This window comes from Rhinopithecus bieti, unplaced genomic scaffold, assembly GCF_001698545.2.
Source record: "Rhinopithecus bieti isolate Rb0 unplaced genomic scaffold, ASM169854v2 scaffold_19, whole genome shotgun sequence".
NCBI classification, from domain to species: domain Eukaryota; kingdom Metazoa; phylum Chordata; class Mammalia; order Primates; family Cercopithecidae; genus Rhinopithecus; species Rhinopithecus bieti.
Window position 1 is genome coordinate 1,295,611 of NW_016803360.1, and position 21,711 is coordinate 1,317,321.

The 21,711-nt window shown below is 35.8% G+C and overlaps 1 protein-coding gene across 3 annotated transcripts in view; it reads right to left on the reverse strand.

The window, feature by feature from the left end:
• Positions 1 to 8,451: 8,451 nt before the first annotated feature.
• KIAA0408 (KIAA0408 ortholog) overlaps positions 8,452 to 21,711 on the reverse strand; it is a 35,214-nt gene continuing 21,954 nt past the window's right edge. The window contains exons 2-6 of one of the 3 annotated variants that reach the window (XM_017879618.1): positions 21,081 to 21,335; positions 16,693 to 17,055; positions 16,525 to 16,604; positions 13,098 to 14,430; positions 8,452 to 11,004 (exon numbers count right to left, since the gene is read on the reverse strand). In XM_017879618.1, coding sequence (XP_017735107.1) covers positions 10,831 to 11,004; positions 13,098 to 14,430; positions 16,525 to 16,604; positions 16,693 to 17,055; positions 21,081 to 21,215 — 2,085 coding nt within the window. In that variant the 5' untranslated portion in view covers positions 21,216 to 21,335 and the 3' untranslated portion in view covers positions 8,452 to 10,830. The remainder of the gene's footprint in view (positions 11,005 to 13,097; positions 14,431 to 16,524; positions 16,605 to 16,692; positions 17,056 to 21,080; positions 21,336 to 21,711) is intronic. The other 2 variants (XM_017879604.1, XM_017879612.1) reach the window with 2 other exon arrangements.

Genomic DNA, 21,711 nt, shown 5'->3' on the forward strand with positions numbered 1-21,711 from the left:
AGGGGCAGATCACGAGGTCAGGAGATTGAGACCATCCTGGCTAACACAGTGAAAACCTGTCTCTACTAAAAATACAAAAAAAAAAAAAAAAAAAAAAAATTAGCTGGGCATGGTGGCGGGCGCCTGTAGTCCCAGTTACTCAGGAGGCTGAGGCAGGAGAATGGCGGCAGGCAGAGCTTGCAGTGAGCAGAGACCATGCCACTACACTCCAGCCTGGGCGACAGAGCTAGACTGTGTCTCAAAAAAATAAAAAATAATTAAAAATAAATAAAAAATAAACGGGTAAACTGAAAAAGTCATACTTATTAAATGATACCCAACGAAACAATTCTAACATTGAAGAAGGATAACCTGGAATGATTGGCTGAGAGAAGAATCATAACCTTGCTATTTATTTTACATTGGAAATAATGGACACAAATAATTTAGGAATGTAGTTATTGATCTCTGTCCACTAATTTTAAAGTGATAATTTATACTGATATAACTGGTAAAAATCATTTTTTAAAGATAAATGAGATTTAAAAAATGAATGTAATAACGCATATAGATGGGTGTATGCATGGAAACAAATCTGTGATGCTGACATTGGCGGGAAAGGTGGCATTTCTGTGTCCTGCATGAGTCGACAGCCCTGCAGTCACTCACTAATAATATCTCCTCTCAAAGAGTTTGTCTCTTGGTTTTCTTGTTTTTTTCTTTTTTCTTTCTTTTTTTTTTTATCTTTTTTTTTTTGAGATGGAGTCTTGCTCTGTTGCCCAGGCTGGAGTGCAATGGCGTGATCTCGGCTCACTGCAACCTCCATCTCCCAGGTTCAAGTGATTCTCCTGCCTTAGCCTCCCAAGTAGCTGGGATTACAGGCGCTCACGACTAACTACGCCCGGCTAATTTTTGTATTTTTAGTAGAGACTGGGTTTCACCATGTTAGTTAGGCTGGTCACAAATGTCTCTTGGTTTTCTGTGTGCTTTACTGAGCTGGAAAGAAATGCTGGATTTCATTTAATATTAGTAGAAAAAAACATTTAGATGTTTATCTTTTTAGATTAATCCATAAGGAAATGGGAGATGAGGCCAGGCATGGTGGCTCATGCCTGTAATCCCAGCACTTTGGGAGGCTGAGGCGGGTGGATCACTTGAGGTCAGAAGTTCAGGACCAGCCTGGCTGACACGGTGAAACCCTGTCTCTACTAAAAATACAAAAAATTAGTCAGATGTGGTGGCTGGAGCCGGTAATCCCAGTTATTCAGGAGGCTGAGGTGGAAGAATCGCTTGAATCTGGGAGGTGGAGGTTGCAATGAACTGAAATCCGGCCACTGCACTACAGCCCGGGCAACAGAGCAAGACTCTGTCTAAAAAAAAAAAAAAAAAGAAAGAAAGAAAGAAAGAAATGGGAGATGAGTTTGAAAACTTGCTCTTTGACATATGTATTTGCTGGTTTAGGCAGAGAAAAACACTGATCAGATTTTCAATTATTGGAATTACTCTTTTAAAGTGGAGAACTAAAAAACTTTCCATAACAATGCCTAAAACATAGGTTAAAATGCCTAATTATTGTTTTGCCTAATGGTAAACTGGTTCTCAAAGTTGGCTTACTCAGCCAAGGCATTTTAAGGGTAACTTCTCTGTGAAAGCGAAATTGTGAAAGATTTCATTAGTGAATTACATTTCACTTTTAATTCTGTGCAATAAGATTGCAACAGAATTAAAGTGTGAGAGCTGTGAAGTTTTTATCAACAATAAAATTTTGAACACTTAATTCAACTACACAAAATTAAGTCTATGTAATTTGTTATTTTTCCTCCTTCAAGAAGGCCCTTCAACTATTGTTTTCCTAAGACAATAGAAGAGACAGCCTTATGATATTTCACATGTTGCAAGTCCTTTGGCCTTTCGTTATTAATTTAATAATAAAATTCATATTATTTTATTATTAATAAATATTAAATAAATATTTAACAAAATTAAAATCTTTAATTCTTCTTTAATTCTGTTAAATAACAGAATTTCTACCAGCAGTCATCTGAAATATTACAGTATGCTATATCTTTAGTAGTATTCTGGTCATCTTGTCTTAGTGATTATATTATAAAAATTTCAAAACAACAAGAAAACAGTTTCAATTTGTGTGCACATTTTTCAGTGGATTCAGGTTCTGAAAATATACTGACACCAGAACAGAAATTACTGTACCATATATATTCAGGTCAGCTCAAGGTTTTGAAATAAGTAAATTTAGTGGAGCTAAAATCCTGCACTCTTAATCCAGCTGTGACTAAATGAAGAGTCAGAGAAGAAAACAATTTTTTTTTTTTTTTTTTTGCTGCTAACAAGTAATTAAAATATGTAAAATTTCATTAATTCACTCTTCCCCTAAGTGGCCTGAGGTGATCTATGAAAATGGTTTGTTACTCACTTGACCCAGAAAACTCCACAAAATCATGCAAACCAAGACGTTCAAATCTTTGTGTTCATTTTAAGAACACTCGTAAGTCTGGCCAGGCCATCAAGGGCATGCACAAACAAAAAGCCACTAAATATGTCACTTTATAGCAACAGTGTTCACTATTCTGATGTTACAAGGGTGGAGTTGATAACTGTGTCCAGGACAAACAGTGGGCTTGGACACAGGGTCAGTGGTCCAAAAAGAGTGCTGAATTTTTGCTGCACGTGCTTTAAAATGCAGAGTTATGCTAAGTGAACCTAAGATTGTAGCAGAGATTCTCTGGTCATCGAGCATATCTAGGTGAACAAAGCACTCAGGGTGCACCGCTGGACTTGCAGAGCTCATGGTCTGATTAAATCCATGCATTAACTCCTCTGCCACACTGGGATGATCCTTACATAAAAGAAACAGATTGTTCCTAAACCAGAAGAGGAGGATCCACTGGAGAAAAAGATATCCCAGAAGAAACTGTAGCAACAAAAACTTATGGTGTGAGAATAATAAAATAAAATACATGCAGACAAAAGTTAAAAGAAAAAAAGAAATCTTGTTAATTTTTTTTTTTTTTTTTTTAGACAGTTTCAGGCTGGAGTGCAGTGGTGCGATCTTGGCTCATTGCAGCCTCCCTCTCCCGGGTTCAAGTGATTCTCATGCCTCAACCTTCTGAGTAGCTGGGATTACAGGTGTGTGCCACCACACTTGGCTAATTTTTGTATTTTTAGCAGAGATGGGGATTCAGCATTTTGGCCAGGCTGGTCTCGAACTCCCGACTTCAAGTGATCCACCCACCTCTGCCTTCCAAAGTGCTCAGATTACAGAGGTAAGCCACCGTGCCTGGCTGAAATCTTAATTCATGCAACGTAATCTCTGCTGGCATTTTTCTAAGTGCTTGGCATAATCAGTGAATGAAGCAGATAGAATCCTGGTTTGTTTATAAACATTTTCAAGTTGAAACCCTTCAAAGTTAAAGAATTTTCTCTTAACAATGGGCTGCTTTAGATACTAGGAGAGACCTTTGGAGGACTATTTTTCTCTCCAGTTAGAAAAAACTTTCTGGAAACAGTCAAGAAACACTGATTTAGATGCTCTTTAATTTCTCTAAGGACCTAAGTAGTTAATCTGCTAATCAGAAGGCTCTTAGGATGAGTGTGAAAGAAGTCAGTTGATAGAATTGGGTGACCTCCAGGGATACCTGTCTGGCACAGATCCATCTGGAGGCATCTCCTCTTCCCACAACAGAAGGAAGTAGCTGTGTGGCAGAAAGTTTCTGTTCTCAGAGCCTGACCTTTCTCACTGGACAATAGTGGGTCAACACTGGATATTCTTGCTCTTGGGGTTCCTTTTCCTGTGCTGCATGCAGCCCATCACCCCACCTGTAGCTGGAGCTCAGGATAGGTCGATTCCATTTCACTGCCTTTACTTATACTCACATGGCATTTCTTTCTCCATGAGCCTGTATTTATTCTTACCAATGCAGTACAGGTGTTCCCTATGCTACTCTACCTCATATTTATAATGGCAATTTTGAGTAATTTTGTAAGTTATAAAAATGGTCCTACTCTTTAATTATGTGCCCATTTTAATTTTAATTGAAGAAAATATATTTTCTAATTTTGTTTTATTGTCAATTATATGAAAGTATAGATGGTTTATTTTATTTATTATATTATCAGGTAAAGTTTTAGGTTCTGGGGATAAAGTCACAAGAAAATGACAATAAATGGAAAGTGGAGAGAAAAGAGAGGATCAGTCCCCACCTCATCATCTTTGTATCTTTTCCAGTCTCTCACAGTGAGGCCTCTGATGGTTTCCTATAATTTTTTTTTTTCTGAAAATATCCCAGATGAGAGCTCAAGCTGCATGGAGCCTCCATTTATTTCAGCTTAGTGGTGATTACTCTTCTAGTTGCCTACCAGAGGGTCCTCATTTGCCACTGTAGTCTTTTTAGGTTCCAACTTTAGTAAAGATGTGATGTGCTGGTAAAGACCTCTCAATTCCTATTTCCAATGAGCCTACCTCCATATCTCAGGCTGTATCTCTTTTCCTACATGCTGGTCCCTAGGACCGGGATTCTTGATCTTGGATCTTGCATTTGCCAATTTTCCCTTCCCCCCCACCCCCGGAACTCTTTATTTCTACCCTGGCCTCTGCAGAGTCAGGTCTCTGCTGTCTTAGGAAGAGATCTCCTTGAGGACAGACTGCGTGTCTGACCTTTGAGCGCTGTCCACCCTGGAGTCCTTGATGTAGTGCTCTTCCCAGCCCCTGAATCTGTCTGGGAAGCCTAGATGCTTGCTTTTGCTAAGTAGGATACTTCATAAATTCATTTAGCTCTGGCTCCATGGGCTACATGGCCACCATCTTTAACTAGGTGGCATGCCAGGTCTCAGTATCTCTCTCATTACTTCTGCTTTTCTAGGAAGAATCTTTATTCCCAATCATTTATTTCCTGATTTTTCATAGATGGAGACTTTTGCCGCCTACATGTAGCTTCCTCTAAAGAATATTGTGGGTGCTTCTCTGGCTTTCATTACAAATGAAGTATTTTACTACAGATATCATTAACTCAAAAAATCCTTTACTGGGTTAATTTTAAACATAAAATTTTAATAAAATATTTAAATAAACAAATATATAATTCAGGTTAGCCAATTTGGTATTGAGACTGATCAGCATTATGTAAGAAAAAATCTGCAGATCCCAAATAGCTGGATGAAATTTGTTTAATGATTCTTCTAAAATTGCCATGAGTAAGTAATTGAAAAATAAAGCTTCAAAAAGAAACTGGCAGCAGAACACAATTACAGTCACATTGCTTAACAACAGGAATCTGATCTGAGAAACGTGTACTCAGGCGATTTCATCACTGAGCGAAAAACCTAGATGCTATAGCCCAGTACATACCTAGGCTTGATTGTATTATCTATTGCTCCCAGGCTACAAACCTGTACAGCATGTTACTGTACTGAATACTAAAGGCAATTGTAACACAATGGTATCTGTATATGTAAACATAGAAAAAGTATAGCAAAAATGTTGTATGATAATCTGATCATCATATATGTGCATTGAAATTGTTTTGTGCAGCATGTGACTATAATTTTGAGTGAGGTTTATATTGGAAATTACTGTATGCGTGCTATGGTTTGAATACGTACCTCCAAAATTCATGTTGAAACTTAATCTCCAATATTAAGAGGTAGGGCCTTTAGGAGGTAATTGGATTATGAAGGCTCCTCGCTCATGAATGGGATTTAAGGCCCTTATAAAAGAAGCATCACACAGCATTCAGCTGCTTCTTGCTATTCTGCTGTTTCTCCATTGTTGGCCCCTTCTGCCATATAAAGACATAGCAATGAGGCACCACCTTGAAAGCACACAGCAGCCCTCACCAGACACCGAATCTGCTTGCAGCTTGATCTTGGACTTCCCAGCCTCCAAAACTGTAGAGAAATAAATTTTCGTTCTTTTACAAGTAACCCAGTCTCAGGTGTTTTGTTATAGCAGCACAAATGAGTCTAGATAATATTTCAAGCGAACTGCTCTTATTTATTCTGGAGTATATGTAACTTATGAAGTGTGAAACTATTCTCTGATTCTTTTGGAGATCGAGGTCAGGATTCAGTTGATGCTATAGACGAATACTGCTTGGTTATTTATTGGTTTTACTTCAACATCATGTCCTACCTAAAAATTTATATAAAATCAGAGCATAGGCATTAAAAGTGGAAATATTTTGTTAAAGCCTTGTTCACAACTTCCTGAATTTCATGAAACCATTTAAGTCGGGGTGATGACTTTTGATCATTGAAAGATGAAATCAACAGAAACTCTCAATGAGAGCAAGATAAACATTTGTGTCATGTATAAAATGAACAAAACAAAACTGAAAAAGAGCTGGTCAATTGTTTTTTTCCTTGTCTTCTCTTCCTTGGGAAAAGAAGGCTGGAAAAAGAGCCTGAGCTAGGAGTCTGAAGAGCCATCTATTTAACTATTATCTTCAAAATATTTATTCTAAATATTATCTTGACTACTTAATTTTCCTTCTTACTTAGAAATCACAATGCCTGCCTTGAAATTTGTTATAAGAAGCAGACAAGTCATGGAATATTAATGTGCTTTGCAAACAATAAAGTCATAGATGCACAGGGGACATTTATACAGGAGAGCAGAACATGAGTGAGCCCAGGCTTGGATTCTGTCCCTGTAACGTTGGCAGTCATGCAGACCTCTTTGAATCTCAGGTTTCCCATCTCGAAATGAACTTGTTCTGAGTTCGTAGGTCCCTCAAAATCTAGACCGTTACCTACTTTCTAGATTTCTCCATAGCTTCATATAAACAGATTTTTTTTCTAAGAATTTGTTAATTTAACCTATTGGATTAATAAGATCATTGAAATGTGTATCAGATTTTAAGTATCATGATTTTATTCCCACTAAAACAAAAGAATTATTTTTTGTGATGAATATGCATACAGTAAAAATGACGAGAAATCATTTTCGATACTTGTCTGAAGAACCTCCCATCCCCAATTTTTGCCTTTTTTGCTTTGCAAAGCATATTTTCTTGTAGGAACATATTTTCAGGTTAAGATGAACAAGTCATAGTTATGAGTTCTTTTTTTTTTTTTTTTTTCAGACAGAGTTTCACTCCGTCACCCAGGCTGGAGTGCAGGGGCTTGATCTCGGCTCTCTGCAAACTCTGCCTCCCAGGTTCACGCCATTCTCCTGCCTCAGCCTCTCGAGTAGCTGGGTCTCCAGACACCTGCCACCACGCCTGGCTAATTTTTTGTATTTTTAGCAGAGACGGGGTTTCACTGTGTTAGCCAGGATGGTCTCGATCTCCTGACCTCGTGATCTGCCCACCTTGGCCTCCCAAAGTGCTGGGATTACAGGCATGAGCTACCGCGCCCAGCCAGTTGTAAGTTCTGATACATATACTTGCCATTTAAGAAAAACATGCCGAATTTAAAGAAAATAGTACTATAATAAAAAAATCTGGTTTTCCTGAAAATAATTTAATTTTATGATGTAAATGCAATTCTTAGAAGTGAAAACTTTTTTCAAATAAGACTTTTATCAGACTCGATTAACAGTTACATGGGTGCAGAGAGGATGTTAGTGTACAAGAAGCCATATGGAGTTTTGGGTGGCCAGGAGCAGGAAGTCAGGCAGGTTTGGCTTCAATTCTACTATCTAGGGATATTTTGGAAGAGGCTAGAGTGAACTGTGTACATATTTGAGTTTAGATTTCATAACACACTCAACTTTACTGGAGTTCACTGCAGAAAAGGAGATAGAGAAAAATGTTCTCGATGTATACAAATACCACAGACAGTTGTTTTTACGTCTACTTTATTTGATAGCTTCTAATGGTTGAAGATTTCAATATCAAGTAATTGTTTATCACAAATGTGCCTAAAAATAATTTTAAAGATCTTTGTAGGGAAGCAGAAACTCTTTGAAGTCCAGATGTTTTCTCAAGATAACTAAATCTGGTAAAATCACCTATGTAGAAGTAAATAATATTTTATGGCCACATCTGCAAAATGAAATATGATCATCTTCATTGTCGATATAAAACAAATGAAAGTTTTGGGTAATTTTGATAAAATGAATTACACAAAGCATCATTTATATTTTTATATTTGGCTTTGGGACATAAGGCAATATGGAGAACTTATGTGACACTGACACAAACACAAACACACACTCGCACACACACACATACACACACAGAAACTCAAGTACTCCTCTCTGCCTCATTCTTACTCCTTTCCGAGATCAGCCCATAATATCAGTAATCCTCTGCTGAACTAAAATAATATTTTTGCTCCAAAAGTCTGCTAGGGAAAACATCTATTAATATATCTTTTTAAATCAAATATTTCCAGAAATGCTTAGAAGTTCCTTTAAATCTAGCAATGATAGCATAATAAAGGGTATATTCTAGGGAAGAAAATGCCCACCTAAAGTAGAAAGTTACCAGTTAAAATCACAAAACATCAAAATATTTTCAAAGGTTATTTCCATTTACCCAATAGGTTTTCTATTTAAAATTATAAAATATTTAAAAGAGAAAACAGAACATTCAAATAATCTTAATTCAGTTTTACAATCAACGAGTTGGACTAGATGCTATTTTTTTGTTTTTCTCAGCTCTAACTATAACTTTAGTCAACATAAAAAGATGTTAAAATGTGTCCCACTGGTTCATTCAACTGTTAGTAGAAAAAAGTGGCTTAAAATTGTGAAGCATGAAAGTATAGTCGTTCTAATTTACAGACAACAAAGGCAAGTCCTAGGAAGAAAAGTGACCATCCAAGGGCATCCATCCATTCAGAGATCAATCATTGTCACTGTTTTCAAATCTGCCTGATCATCAATATTTTGCTTTGTTTTGTTTTATTTTATTAATGGTTCTGGAGTCCCCATCCCTACCCCTGGAAATTTTGCTTTAGTAGTTATGGGGTGAGATCAGAAATTTCATTTTTTAAAAGAGATCCTCAATATCCTAAGGAAACACAGATCATACCAGACTATTTGGGAAACAGTGGTGGAGAGGAACAGATAGGTTGCACAGTCCTTGGGCAGGCTCTCCACTGTCACACAACAGCATTTTCCTAACACATCCGTCATTTTATGACCCAGGGTTCCACTTTCCTGGTGTTTTCTCCCCTCTAGCTGGAAAGCATATTATGAGAGTGATATTACTTGGTGTCTAGTTTACTTTTCTTTGATAGCTTCCTGTGGAAAAGGATCTTCCTGAAGGAAATGAGAATTAAAAGAGTAGATTTATAGACCTTAGTTACCATCCAATCCAAATCACTCTAGACCTTTAATTCCACTTAAGTTCCGAAACTGTCCTTACAGTAAAGTATGAATCTAGACATCACCATGCTATAGTCTTGAACCTTTCCAGGAAGTCTGCAATTTGAAAATTATTTTCTTTACCTCAGGTCATGGGGTACAATGAAGTGAATTTCTCTAAATGGTTTGAATACATCATAAGGAGATGGCTCTTGGAATACGTTTGGCATAAGAATTTCTTAGTAAAAGAAAAGCTTAAATAGAATTAATATCTAATAACAAAACATAATTGGTTTTACATAGTGACAGTAGAGAGCAAAGTTCCTTCTAAAATCTTCCATTTAGAATTCCAAGCTCCTCAACATTCATATTTCTGTCAGTTTTCAATATAGATTTTATGTGTTCGCTGTACGCAAAGTGTAGCCAAAATATACACTTCTATTCCTGATGCTACTGTGGATGTCAAGGTTTAGTTTAAGCCTTTTTTTGTAGCAAATTATGAGAAGTATAATTCAGCTCTCAATGAAATATTATTCCTGATCTTCCTTGTTAGTAAAAAAGTAAATTAGTTTGTTATCTATTAATTTTAAGGAAAAGGTTAGAAAAAAGAAGAAAATAATAAATGACTTACCTCTAAGTATGTATGACTCCATGTTAAAGCAGCTAAACTAAAAGCTTACCACAACTTTAAGAAAAACTAAAATTCAACATAATTCAGTTTCTTTTTGCATCCCATTTAGGAAATGTTTGTTACTGAGGCTGACAAAATAAATTCATTATTTAATCATGTCATTTATAATGCAGTCTCATGATACTGTCTCTGAGGATCAAATATTCAGTTAAAGCCATACTAGACTACCAAATAATATATAAAAATTTATGAACATTTTATGCTTGCTTTACAAGGCTGATCTATTAAACTTGTGACATTTTTATTTAAAAAGAATAAACAAGGATATCAATGGTATTATTTTATCCTTATATGGTTTTATGTGTGCCATAATCTACCAATGTTAGATGTGTGCATAATTCTTCTTTTTCAATGTAGCTGGGGGCCAAGGAAGTGGTTAATTAATATTTGTACTGCAAATGCTTTAAGTGGATACCTATTAAAAGGTATACAAAATATAAACAGTACTGTATATTTTCAAAACTTTTAAATAAACACAAATAATATATAGGTATACATGTTATAATTTCAAAGTCAACACTAGCACATAAGTTTTTCCTATCTAAATACATACTAGGATACTTCCTATTTCAACACATGCACCTACAAACACATGGCCATGCACATAACCTTACTTTCTGCCACTTGCAAGAAAGAATATACAATATTGTACATTGTTTCAACTTATATCGTATCAGAAAATTAATGAGGATGGTATTAAAAAATTCTGACCTAAGAAATCAAAATACAGGAAGATAATTATTCCTTAGATTAAAAACACTGAAGACTGATGGAAAGTTAAGATTTAAATTGCTTGTCGGAAGAGAACAGGTCTGCCTGTAAACACTCAGAATGCTCTGTTTGACAAGTGGACTAGAACTTCTGCAATATAGCAGTCCAGGCCAAAGACTTAAGCCATCGATGCTTCGGATCGCAGAGAAATGGTGTAGTTGTGGGTAGATCTTCGCAAGGCAGGGGGTGCAGATGGAGATCTGGATGCCCATCTGGAGGGGAGACGACGATGTGCTGGTCTAGCAGGTCGGGAAAATCCTTTTCCATGTGAGGCGTTCACTGACATGGATTCCTAGGATGCAAGTGAAAACATTCCTCACTCTCTGACGACCAACAATAGGCTTCATATATGATGAGTCTCAACTATAAAATTAGTCTTTTAGTAAATTTACAAGAAAGAAAAAGTACTGAAAACTAAAGAAGGGACTTGTCTAATATTTGTGGTTTTGAATGTTTTAAAGCAATTCAATTTTAATACAGAATATGACATTTGATAATCTTGTCCCTTTCCTCACACTGACAAATTTTAATACAGTTAATCTCTTTATAGAATTAATGATGAGCTCAGGATTTAAAATTTCAAGTTATGTAACTTGAATATCATGGAAATACAGATGTTTCTTATTGGGCGATGAGGATGTTACAGTGTTATTTAAAAATAAAATGATAATTTATAGAAGAAACCATTCATGTCAAGTTATTGACACTTTTAGAGGTGATAAGCAAAAGGCACACAAACCAAATGATTAATCTGATGCTTTTTTTCACTGGCACTACCAAAACCTTAAAATTATCATTAAAATACTTTTAAATACGTCTTCATTCTAATTACTAATACAAAATTGCTATCTCTTGGGCATGTTCTGATGAGAGAAAACCTTTTCCTTCACTTTTCTTCTTTTTCTTTTATTTCCTTCCTTCTTTCCTTTTATTTTAATGGAAAAAAAAAAAAGCCTTCCTTGGTCCTTAAAATTAAAACAAAAGTACAAAGCTTCCATGACACACTTTATACACTTGGTTCTTATTGACCCTTCTTAGATCCCACAAAGCCTGTGCTCTTTCATATGAGCTAGGCAGTGAGGATGGCCTCCTATTTCTACTATTTTAGCCATTGTCTGACAGTAACCAGCAGTTTCTTTTTCTTTTTGGAGACCTATTTTTTAGATTTGTTCCCACAGGGGGAAGAACAAAAAACGAAAACAAAAGCTGCTCCTACGGATCTATAGTAGAGGACCGCCCTGCCAAACTCCCAAAGAATGCAAAAAGGGAAATCATTTAGTATTATTTCTTGTTAGTTAACGAGAATTTTGTTTGGTTGTCGTACAGCTATATCTATTTCCCATCTTTAGCTACAGGACCTTGCAGGCATTGATGGGCTCAACTAAAAAGCAGAGAAATATAAAAGCAGGATACTTTTTGCACCTTATAAAGACAGACAAGATTTCTCATAAGATGGATGATAACTGATATTTTTGCAGTTTAAAATCCACATAGTAATTTTTTACACCAGAAGGAAGCAACTTGCATAATAGTTTAAAACCATGCTGCATACCCACTGCATTCTATGAAACTAGGAGTTTTGAAGTATTGGTTAATAATAACAATATATCATCTCGTAACTTTGTTAGGTTCTTAAACATTATATGAGTAAAACAGAGTGTTGTATAACTCTTCTTTGTAAATACCAATTTCTTTGACTTCTTTTTCTCCTATAACTAATGAAGATTAAACTCTTTCATAAATAGACAAAAAAGATAACAGTTTACTTAAAATGTCCATTTGAGTGGGGTTTTTTGGTCAATGTCTATGCTAAGAATACATAGAAATAAGAATAACCTTATTTATATATACTATCCTTTAGTTTCACAGATAAGAGGACTCTATTAGGTCCTGTTAAATGATGTGTATTTCCCATATTCATATTAATGTGACTAATCCTATGAGAAAGAACATGAGTCAAATGCTGAGAATGACTGAACCAATCATAGTTAATAACTGAAAAGTGAAAACGATTTTTAAAATATTTTCCATACACTTAAAAGAACCTTTAAAAGAATGAAATTCTACAAATCAAGAAATGTCCATTCTGAATATTTTTTCAAGAAAGAACAAACATTTGATCTTCTTCAGTTTCCTAAATCCACTTACTGTATTTATGTTATCTCATTTCAGAATTTTTCAAAAGTTACAATGTACTATTCTCAGTCTTAAAAACTACACCTTCAAGGTTCATGTTGAGTTATATTTATTTACAAACAGGGTCAAGAGGCTAAGAAGAGTCCAAAACTTGTGCCCCCATTCTGTTTATATGAATGGGACATATAAACAGAATTCAGAGCCATTGCTAATATGGATGCTACCAAATTATGTTATTTGCTTTCTCACCTCTGTTATCTTTTTCCGATCTATTCCTTGCTTCACTTCCTGTTCCCCCCACACAGCTGTCTTTTGCTGAAACTCTTGTTCCATTTGGAGCATTTCTAAATGCTGACTTAATGTGACACCACCACTGCCATCAGAATTACATTTGGTCCAGTTATCCCGGAAGCACTTAGAATTTTGCAGTGCAGACTCTGTTGCTGTCTCATAGGTTTTCAGCAGCTTTTCCACAACACCATAATTTGACCTGGGATCAGCTGACCTTGGACGGCCAGACAAATTACTCGGTCTCCAGTCATGCTCGTGGAGCATATTCCGATAACTGCGAGGACTTAGGTGTCCCTGCATTTGTCTTACTAGGCCTGTTGTGGATTTCTTGGTGGGATTATCAGGCACATTTTCCATGGGCACAGGCACGCGGGCATTGGTTTTCCAAATACCAGTCAGATCATTACTTTGTGAGATGCTACCTGTGTGAGTAGATGAAGTATCACAGGGCTTGAGATCCTCCGATGATTCTGAGCAGCTTTGATTTTGCTGTATTGCCTGACAATTTCTATCTGTTCTAAATACAGTTCTGTTAAATTCATCAGTCTTTGCTGCCAGCTTCTCATTCCTTGTAGTCCTTTCAAAGCCACAGCTGAAGTTTCTAAGTGGGCTACTGCTGTCTGCCACTGAGGAGTTACAGTCATTACTTACACGAAGATCGGGATGAGATTTAGCAGGGTGATCTGGGATCACCATTTCATATTTTGGATTACTGGGGGTAGAGCAGGTTTTCTGAAACCATGAAGTAGAGGGGCTCCTTTTTGCACCTATCCCAATGTCATATGACCACATGCTAAGTCCAACATCCTCATTACTTGGAGGCTTGCTATCTATTTTGACTTCTGGTACCAAAGAGGAAAAGATGATACCATCTTTCAAAGTTTTCCCTTCGTTTGGATACAAAATAGACATCTCATGTTGTCTCAAAGGGAAGTGAGGGTTGTAATTTCTTTCACTTTGACCCTCATGGGGCACCCAGCTGTTGTGGTCTAACCTTTCCTTCCATCTTTCATAGGCTTGTTCAGAACCCGAGCTGGGAATATTTCGAGAAGTGCTTCTTGGAGGAGGAATTGGTGGAGTTTCATTTCTTTTCAAATCGATTGTATCAATTCCACATTTTTTCGCAGAATTGCTCCCGAGCATATTGGTACAGCTCAGATTCTTCCTATTTTTCTGTTTTTCTTTTTCTAAACTATTTGGAAGAATACACGGGTCATTGTTGATCGTGGGGTCCCCATGAGGTATATCAGTTACATTTGGCATTTCCTGGAGAAAAGAATCTGACTTCATCCTAAACAACAATAAAACATGGTGTATTAGTTATAACTTTATTTAGAATATGCTCTCGAAAGCAACCATGGCTAAAGCAATGAGTTTCTGCTATAAGAAAAGGATTCACAACTCCCTCATACATCATTTTTATATAAATCTCCCAGTTAAAAACTTCAAGTCCTTTTATGGTAGAATGAAGTCTACCTTTCAGTGTTATATTCAATGCTCTACATACTCTGACTCAAACTCTTTCCAAACTCCTCTTTCATTTTCACTATTACCTGAGACTTCATCTACCCTCAGATTAAACTATGTAGTCTCCTGGGTTTCTGCTACTGGCATTTCCCTTTCTGTAGCTTTTATCTTGCCATTCCCTTACCTCCTCTCTGCCTGCTGAATTCTTATTCATTATGTAATGAGCTCAAGTTCTTCTCCTTGAATGTGAAATAACATTTTAAGTAGTCAGATAGAAATCTGAATAAAAGTACAATGAGACATGAGTAATTCCAAATGGAAAGTGTCATTTAGGCTTGAAAAAAAAGTAAAATTTTTTTGGATGACTTGAGTAAAAAGCATATAGGATTAAAGTAAAAGGCAAAAGGAGTAAATACTATGGCTATTCGAAGGAAAATGAGTACTTTGATATGGATGAATTATAAAGCAGAGAGGGGAGGATAATGAAAAATGAGAGAGAAACATTAGGTCATGTCAAATTGTAATGTCTCTGAATTACAAATATCTTGAACCTTGTTCTGAAGTTCATGGGGTGAAAATAAGAACTTTATATTAGGTGTGATTTGTAAAAGAAAATTGTTAAGTCTTTTCTGGGTTATATTAAATAAGCTAAATATCACAATTCAAACTTAATCACATTGATAAATATAAATCATATTTATACCTCTTCAAATTATAAAAGATTATGGTATAGCCTACAATAAAATGTGGATAAATACCTATTAACAGAGAATAGAAACAAAACTAAATGGGCAAATAGAGGACAAAGTTATGTTTAAAACAAGACTGGCTAAAAAAATCTACTGCAAGTCAGCACAAAAATTCTTTCTGAGCTTCCTAACAACTAATGAAAAATAAGGGAATGCATTTGTGTAGCTTTCTAAATGAAGCATACTGCCCCATGAGGAGAGATAAATGTTGATCCTAGAATAATCCATCTTTACTTAACTTGTAGAGAATTCCAATGTATTTGTTAATTTGGCTAAAACTTACTGTTATAAGTATATATTGTTTCCAAATGGAAACAGCATTTTTTGTGGCATGTGTACATGTGTACATATTTATAATATGTTGTTCTGAAAAGTATGTAGGCCTCCATTATATAAATACTAATTGAAGTAAAATAAAATGCTCTTAAGCATTAAATATTTTAGTAGAATATGATTATATAAGCAAAATGCCACACTTTTAAATCTGACATCGTTCAATGATACATTTAACTGAATAAGCCCAGTTGCACACTCTCATTGCTCAAATGCTCAGAATGAGTAAGAACTACTTTAGAGGTTACTTAACTGATTTTTTATAGAGGGTCTTCCCTAATTAAACAGCAAAAAGAGTAAAGTATTACTAATAGATTACAAAGGGAATTGGAAGATTTGCTTTAAGAATTAGTGAACAGAGAAATATACAATTACAGTTTCTGGCCTGGTGTAGTGGCTCATGCCTATAATCCCAGCACTTTGGGAGGCTGAGGCAGGGGGATTATTTGCAGTCAGGAGTTTGAGACCATGCTGGCCAACATGGTGAAATCCCATCTCTATTAAAAATACAAAAAAACTAGCTAGGCATGGTAGTGTGTGCCTGTAGTCCCAGCTACGTGGGAGGCTGAGGTAGGGGAATCGCTTGAACCTGGGAGGCAGAGGCTGCAGTGAGCTGCGACCACACCACTGCTCTCCAGCCTGGGAGACAGAGCGAGATTCCATCTCAAAAATAAGCAAAAAAAAAAGAAATTAAAGTTTCTATCTCCCACCCTAGATAATACATTTTGATAACTCATTAATTCTTACATGTAAGGAGGAGGCAGTTTGGATTCATTAACTAAAAACAATATTCTTTTTTATTTACCCATCTAAAATAATAACATGTACCAGCCTACCTTCTATGGTTAGACCGCTTTCGAATTTCCTCTTGAAAGCTGCATAATTCTTCACTAACCTTCGCAAGTTCTTCAAGAGCCTTTACACATATAAGCAACAGCCTGTTAGCACTTTGAAATGTAAATATTTCTTTAGAAACAGTTCTAGGCCAATCACATCTTACTTACTGTATTGAGGGCGCCAGAACAGCTCTTACTCTCTTCCTCAGAAGTCCTCAGGACAGGCCAGGCCTCACATTCCTTTTGGTTGTCTGTAGCCAAAGCATCCAAAAACGCTACTTTTGATTTTTTTGTTGCTTTTTGTTCCTTACACATTTGATTTCCCCCACTGACTAAGCTCTGCTCTGTTTTATTTTCTTTTCTCAGACCATCTTCGTGATTTGTCCTTATAAATTCACATTGTCCTAAATCGGGGTAATTTGGGGAAGATTCTATCATTTTGTCTGGAATGGTCTTCTCTTGGTAAAGATCAATGATTTTAGCACGTTCATTCATATTGATTTTCCTCCGAAGCTTTACTTCCTGGCAAAGCTGTAAGAAAAAGAAAACAAAATTAAAACTTCTTTTCCCTTAATTCACTTTGTTAATATTCTTGATACTAAGCAAACCACTTTGAGTTCTCTTTGCCATATTAAAATATACTTCCTAGGTATTAATGCTTCGGCCTCTAAATAGTGCCTCTAAAATATGGATTAGCTGGAACAAGTTTGATGAAACATAAAGGCTACTTTTAGTAGGGCAACACATGGATGCTAATTCTTTCTGACTAGCAATCATTCATTCAAAAAATGAAATCTGTATTTGTATATAAATACAGAAACACTGTCACAAAATTAGAATGATCTGAATCAATTACTGGCTATACTATATAATTGCTTTCAGAGAGAAGCAACAATTTAACATTCAAGTCATAGTTTCCAAATGTCTGGTCCCACTTGTACACTAACATTTAATTGCCTAAATGCTTGACAATCTCATATAGTAAGTCAACTTATTCTGTTCCTTAAATAGTCACTTGTCAGTCAAAAGATGTTTCCTTTGGTTGGTCAATTACATTGGTGAGGGCTAGATATTACTGAGATTTTAAAAAAATGTCAAGGTGATACACATTTTTAAAAAGTTTCTCATCCAGATTAAAACAAATATGACAATACGCTACGTGATATAATAGTACTGCAAGGCTTTGATCATATATTAGTCTGTATTAAAGTAGAACCTAGATTACTTCTTTATGAGATCTTAGTTAAACCTGCACACATTCATTCAGTTCACTTCTGAACAGAGGAAAGAAATGGCTTTCTCTTTAGGCTTGAGTCATGTAAAAGCTTGTCAAACTTCAAAAGAGACTGTCAAATGACTATCAAAGCAAATGACTCTATATTTAACAGCCGCAATCAATATCTACACTACATGTATTATTCAAGTAATATAACAGATTTATTGCTACTTAATACCTACCAGTAACTCAGCTGAGAAAAGCACTAGAGTTGATGCCTGAAATATATACAGTGCCTTTATTTTTCTTATGCTTATAAATTTATTAGTACTTATTGTATGAAGTCAGGATAGCATCAAACTGCAGCCATGAATCGATTGTTTGGTCCCTGCCAAATTATTTATACTGAACTTCTGTGGGCATTATGGTTTGAGCTGACCTTGAGGGTTATAAGAAGCCACCCTAAAAATTACTTTTTTTTTTTTTTTTTTGAGACGGAGTCTCGCTCTGTTGCCCAGGTTGGACTGCAGTGGCCAGATCTCAGCTCACTGCAAGCTCCGCCTCCCGGGTTTACGCCATTCTCCTGCCTCAGCCTCCCGAGTAGCTGGGACTACAGGGGCCCGCCACCTCGCCCGGCTAGTTTTTTGTATTTTTTAGTAGAGACGGGGTTTCACTGTGTTAGCCAGGATGGTCTCGATCTCCTGACCTCGTGATCCGCCCGTCTCGGCCTCCCAAAGTGCTGGGATTACAGGCTTGAGCCACTGCACCCGGCCTAAAAAGTGACATGTTAAATTTAAGGATGTTGTTGGTGAAACTGTCCTGGTTTTGAGAAGTCATGAGTGAAAATAAAATTGCTTTAGTTGCAAAACCAGGGGAAAATGTGCTCTTCCTGGGAAATAAGTTTGCCTTATCATTTGAATTTGAAAGTATATGCACCTGATAATTTTTGTTAGTTACTAGAAAGATTCACTGGTACATTTCATATACGATCCTTCCTCCTGTCTTCAGCTCATCTTTCTATTTTTGTTTTTGCATATTTTATGTCATACCTAATTTTATGCCATCTTAAATTTTCTTGGGGACTTACGTGAGGTATGAATAAACAAATAACAATGTTATTGATGGAAAACTATTTTGTACAAAAGTAATCTAAGTTACTTGGTACTGAGCCCTTGTCAATGGTTATCTATTTATTCTACCAACGGATACAGGCAGGAGACTACAGTGTGGGAAAAAAAAAAAAATCCCAGATGTCTATAAGTTCTATCCAGAATTTCTATCTAGATTATTTCAAATTTCACATGATCTAAGTATGAACATCTTGGTTTTGCCATAGCAAATACAATGACTGTGGATAGCAGCTGAACAGTGAACTATGAGCATTTTAATAGCCAATACTATATTCTCTCATTAGATATTATCACTTAAAATCACTGAAGATATATGTGCATACCTGGGAATCTACAAATCTCTAGTACATGACTTAATAATTTACATCTGATCTAACATATAGAACTTTGTGATAAATGCTAAACAAATACAGTCTTTTATGCTTCCGGCATGAGATTATTTTTCCGAGTGTTGATTTCTTAATTTTAGTTTAAAAAATTATCTTGATTCTCTGTGCCATGTGAAGAAACTTTCCCCTTGTTTTCCTTGATCTTTCCACCTCAGCTTTGAAGCCTGTAAGAAGGTACCTTTTATACATGTTTGGCATATATATTAGTATGTAAGGGTAGCACAGTGCTGGTATTCAAGTCTTTATTGAAAAGCATCATCAGTAGGCATTAGGGGTAAGCACATTATCTAAACAAATTCCCAGCTATGGAGCTGTATAGCACAGGCAGCAAAACATAAACAGCAGTACAGCTACTCTCCAAGATTAAAAAAAAAAAAAATGACAGCCCTTCTGTCTCCCTGATACAGAAAGAGATGTTATCTCTATGAGGTATAATTTGATGTTTAAAACATATTTCATGCCTGCTAATTGATAAGGCTAATATTTAGCTTAGATGAACTCTATAGAATTGTCAGAATAATTATTGGACAGTAATAAATGTAATCAATCAGCAGCTTCTTTTAACTACATGGCTTTAAAAATTGGCTAGACTAATCCTGCATCCCTTAGTTATTTTGCTTGGATGCTAGAATTGTCTGAGACTGTTACCAACTGAACTTCCCAAACATTTGGGAGGCAATGACCTAGGACTACAGGTCAGTTTCTGATTGAACTCGAGTTTTGAATTCTGATTTGACCAGGGAATCTCTTTGTTGATCCAATCTGAGTATGGGTAGAGGGGTTAAAGGAGCAAGTAGAACACATTTTCCAAACTATAGAGGGACAAGAAGTATATATTCTCCTATAATCCCTAATCATACACTACATGCCTGCCTTCTCAGCTCTATTTTAGAGGAAGGACTTAATAGTTACTTTTCTTCAGCTTTCTTCCTACTATGCCAATTCATATTTTATTCACAGTCAATTACATGGCTGTTAATAAGAAACATGACAGAACTATAAACACATAAAGCACTTACTTTGCCTGCAAAAAAGGTCAAGAAGTCTTAAAGTAACAACTTTGGTAACGTGCATAAAACCATATAAAGTCAATACTATGTATGCTACCAAAAGAAAGCAAGATAAGCATAAATTATTTCCAGTTGGTGCAAAAGCTTGAATATACATCAATCCAAATGCTTGAAGGAAATATTTCAGGGTCAACAGACTGAGGGAGGGTTAACGGAAACAAAATGATTGTGTCAGAGTCATGATATGTTATTTTTCATAACCCCTTTTCCAATAAATATGCCACTAAATGTGCACACCTTAATAGAATAAATCTCATGTCTACTGCCATTTTCTGTTTGATATATGATACTCCTTTTGATTATACTGAGATATCTAACATGTAATTTCCTTTAATAGACATTACTCATAAATCTTCTTAGGAAAGATCTATGTTCTAATGCCCAATTATAATTTTGCTAATCTATGTCCCACCAAGTATATCTTTCTTGCATTTTAGTCCTGGCGCTGGTATTTGAAAAATCATACAAAATACATACCTCACTTTCAATAAAAAAGCTCTCTAGTCAGAAAATAATAAGTTGAAACATTTTAGAGTGACATTTCAAATGCTTAATTTTCATGCAATGATATAAAATAATCCTTACAATGCCACTGGATAAGATTATGCTATTTTTGTTCTAGTAAATATCACTGAGAAATGCACCTCTTAGGTGGAATAAGGAAAACAAGAGTTTCCAATACAAAACAGTCAACAGAATTTTCAACCTGCACTTCAACATTACAGTACATCCACAACAAATTAAAGTGTACCTCTTCTATTTTCTTCTGCATAATTTTCCATTGACTTTCCCATTCCTTTCTTTCATTGTCAAACTGGTCCAGTAATTCCATCTTTTCCTTATGCCAGTTAGTCTCTGTGTTCTCCCACTGCTTATGTAGGTCCATGGCAACAGTGTAAGTGTCGGTGAAGAAGTGTTTCTGCTCTTTTCTGCCTCCTCTTAACCGTTTCTTGGAAGCTTGAAGTTGTTTTATTTGAAGCAGTCTCACTTGCCTTTAAAATAAAGCCTAATATAAACATAACAAGAGAGAGTTCCAAATCCATGTGCTTTCTGGAAATATATTTATCATTTTGTCGAGCCATTCATATAAACAAACTATAGGAAAATTGGACTCGAAAGAAAAGAGATGACAACAGTCTACTTAAGAAGAAGAAACTAACACAGTCAATAAAGTAAAAAGTATCGTCCAAAGTTTTTTCCCTTTCTGAGACCAGACAGCAAAATTATAGTGGACAAGATGATTAAGTGCACATGTGAGATATAATCATCCCTTTAACCACTTACTCTAAAAGTAGATTTTTTCTTGAATATCTAAGAGTAGAAGTATACAATTCAAATGTATGGTCACGTCTACAGACTGTGACAGATTCTGCTGCAATAAA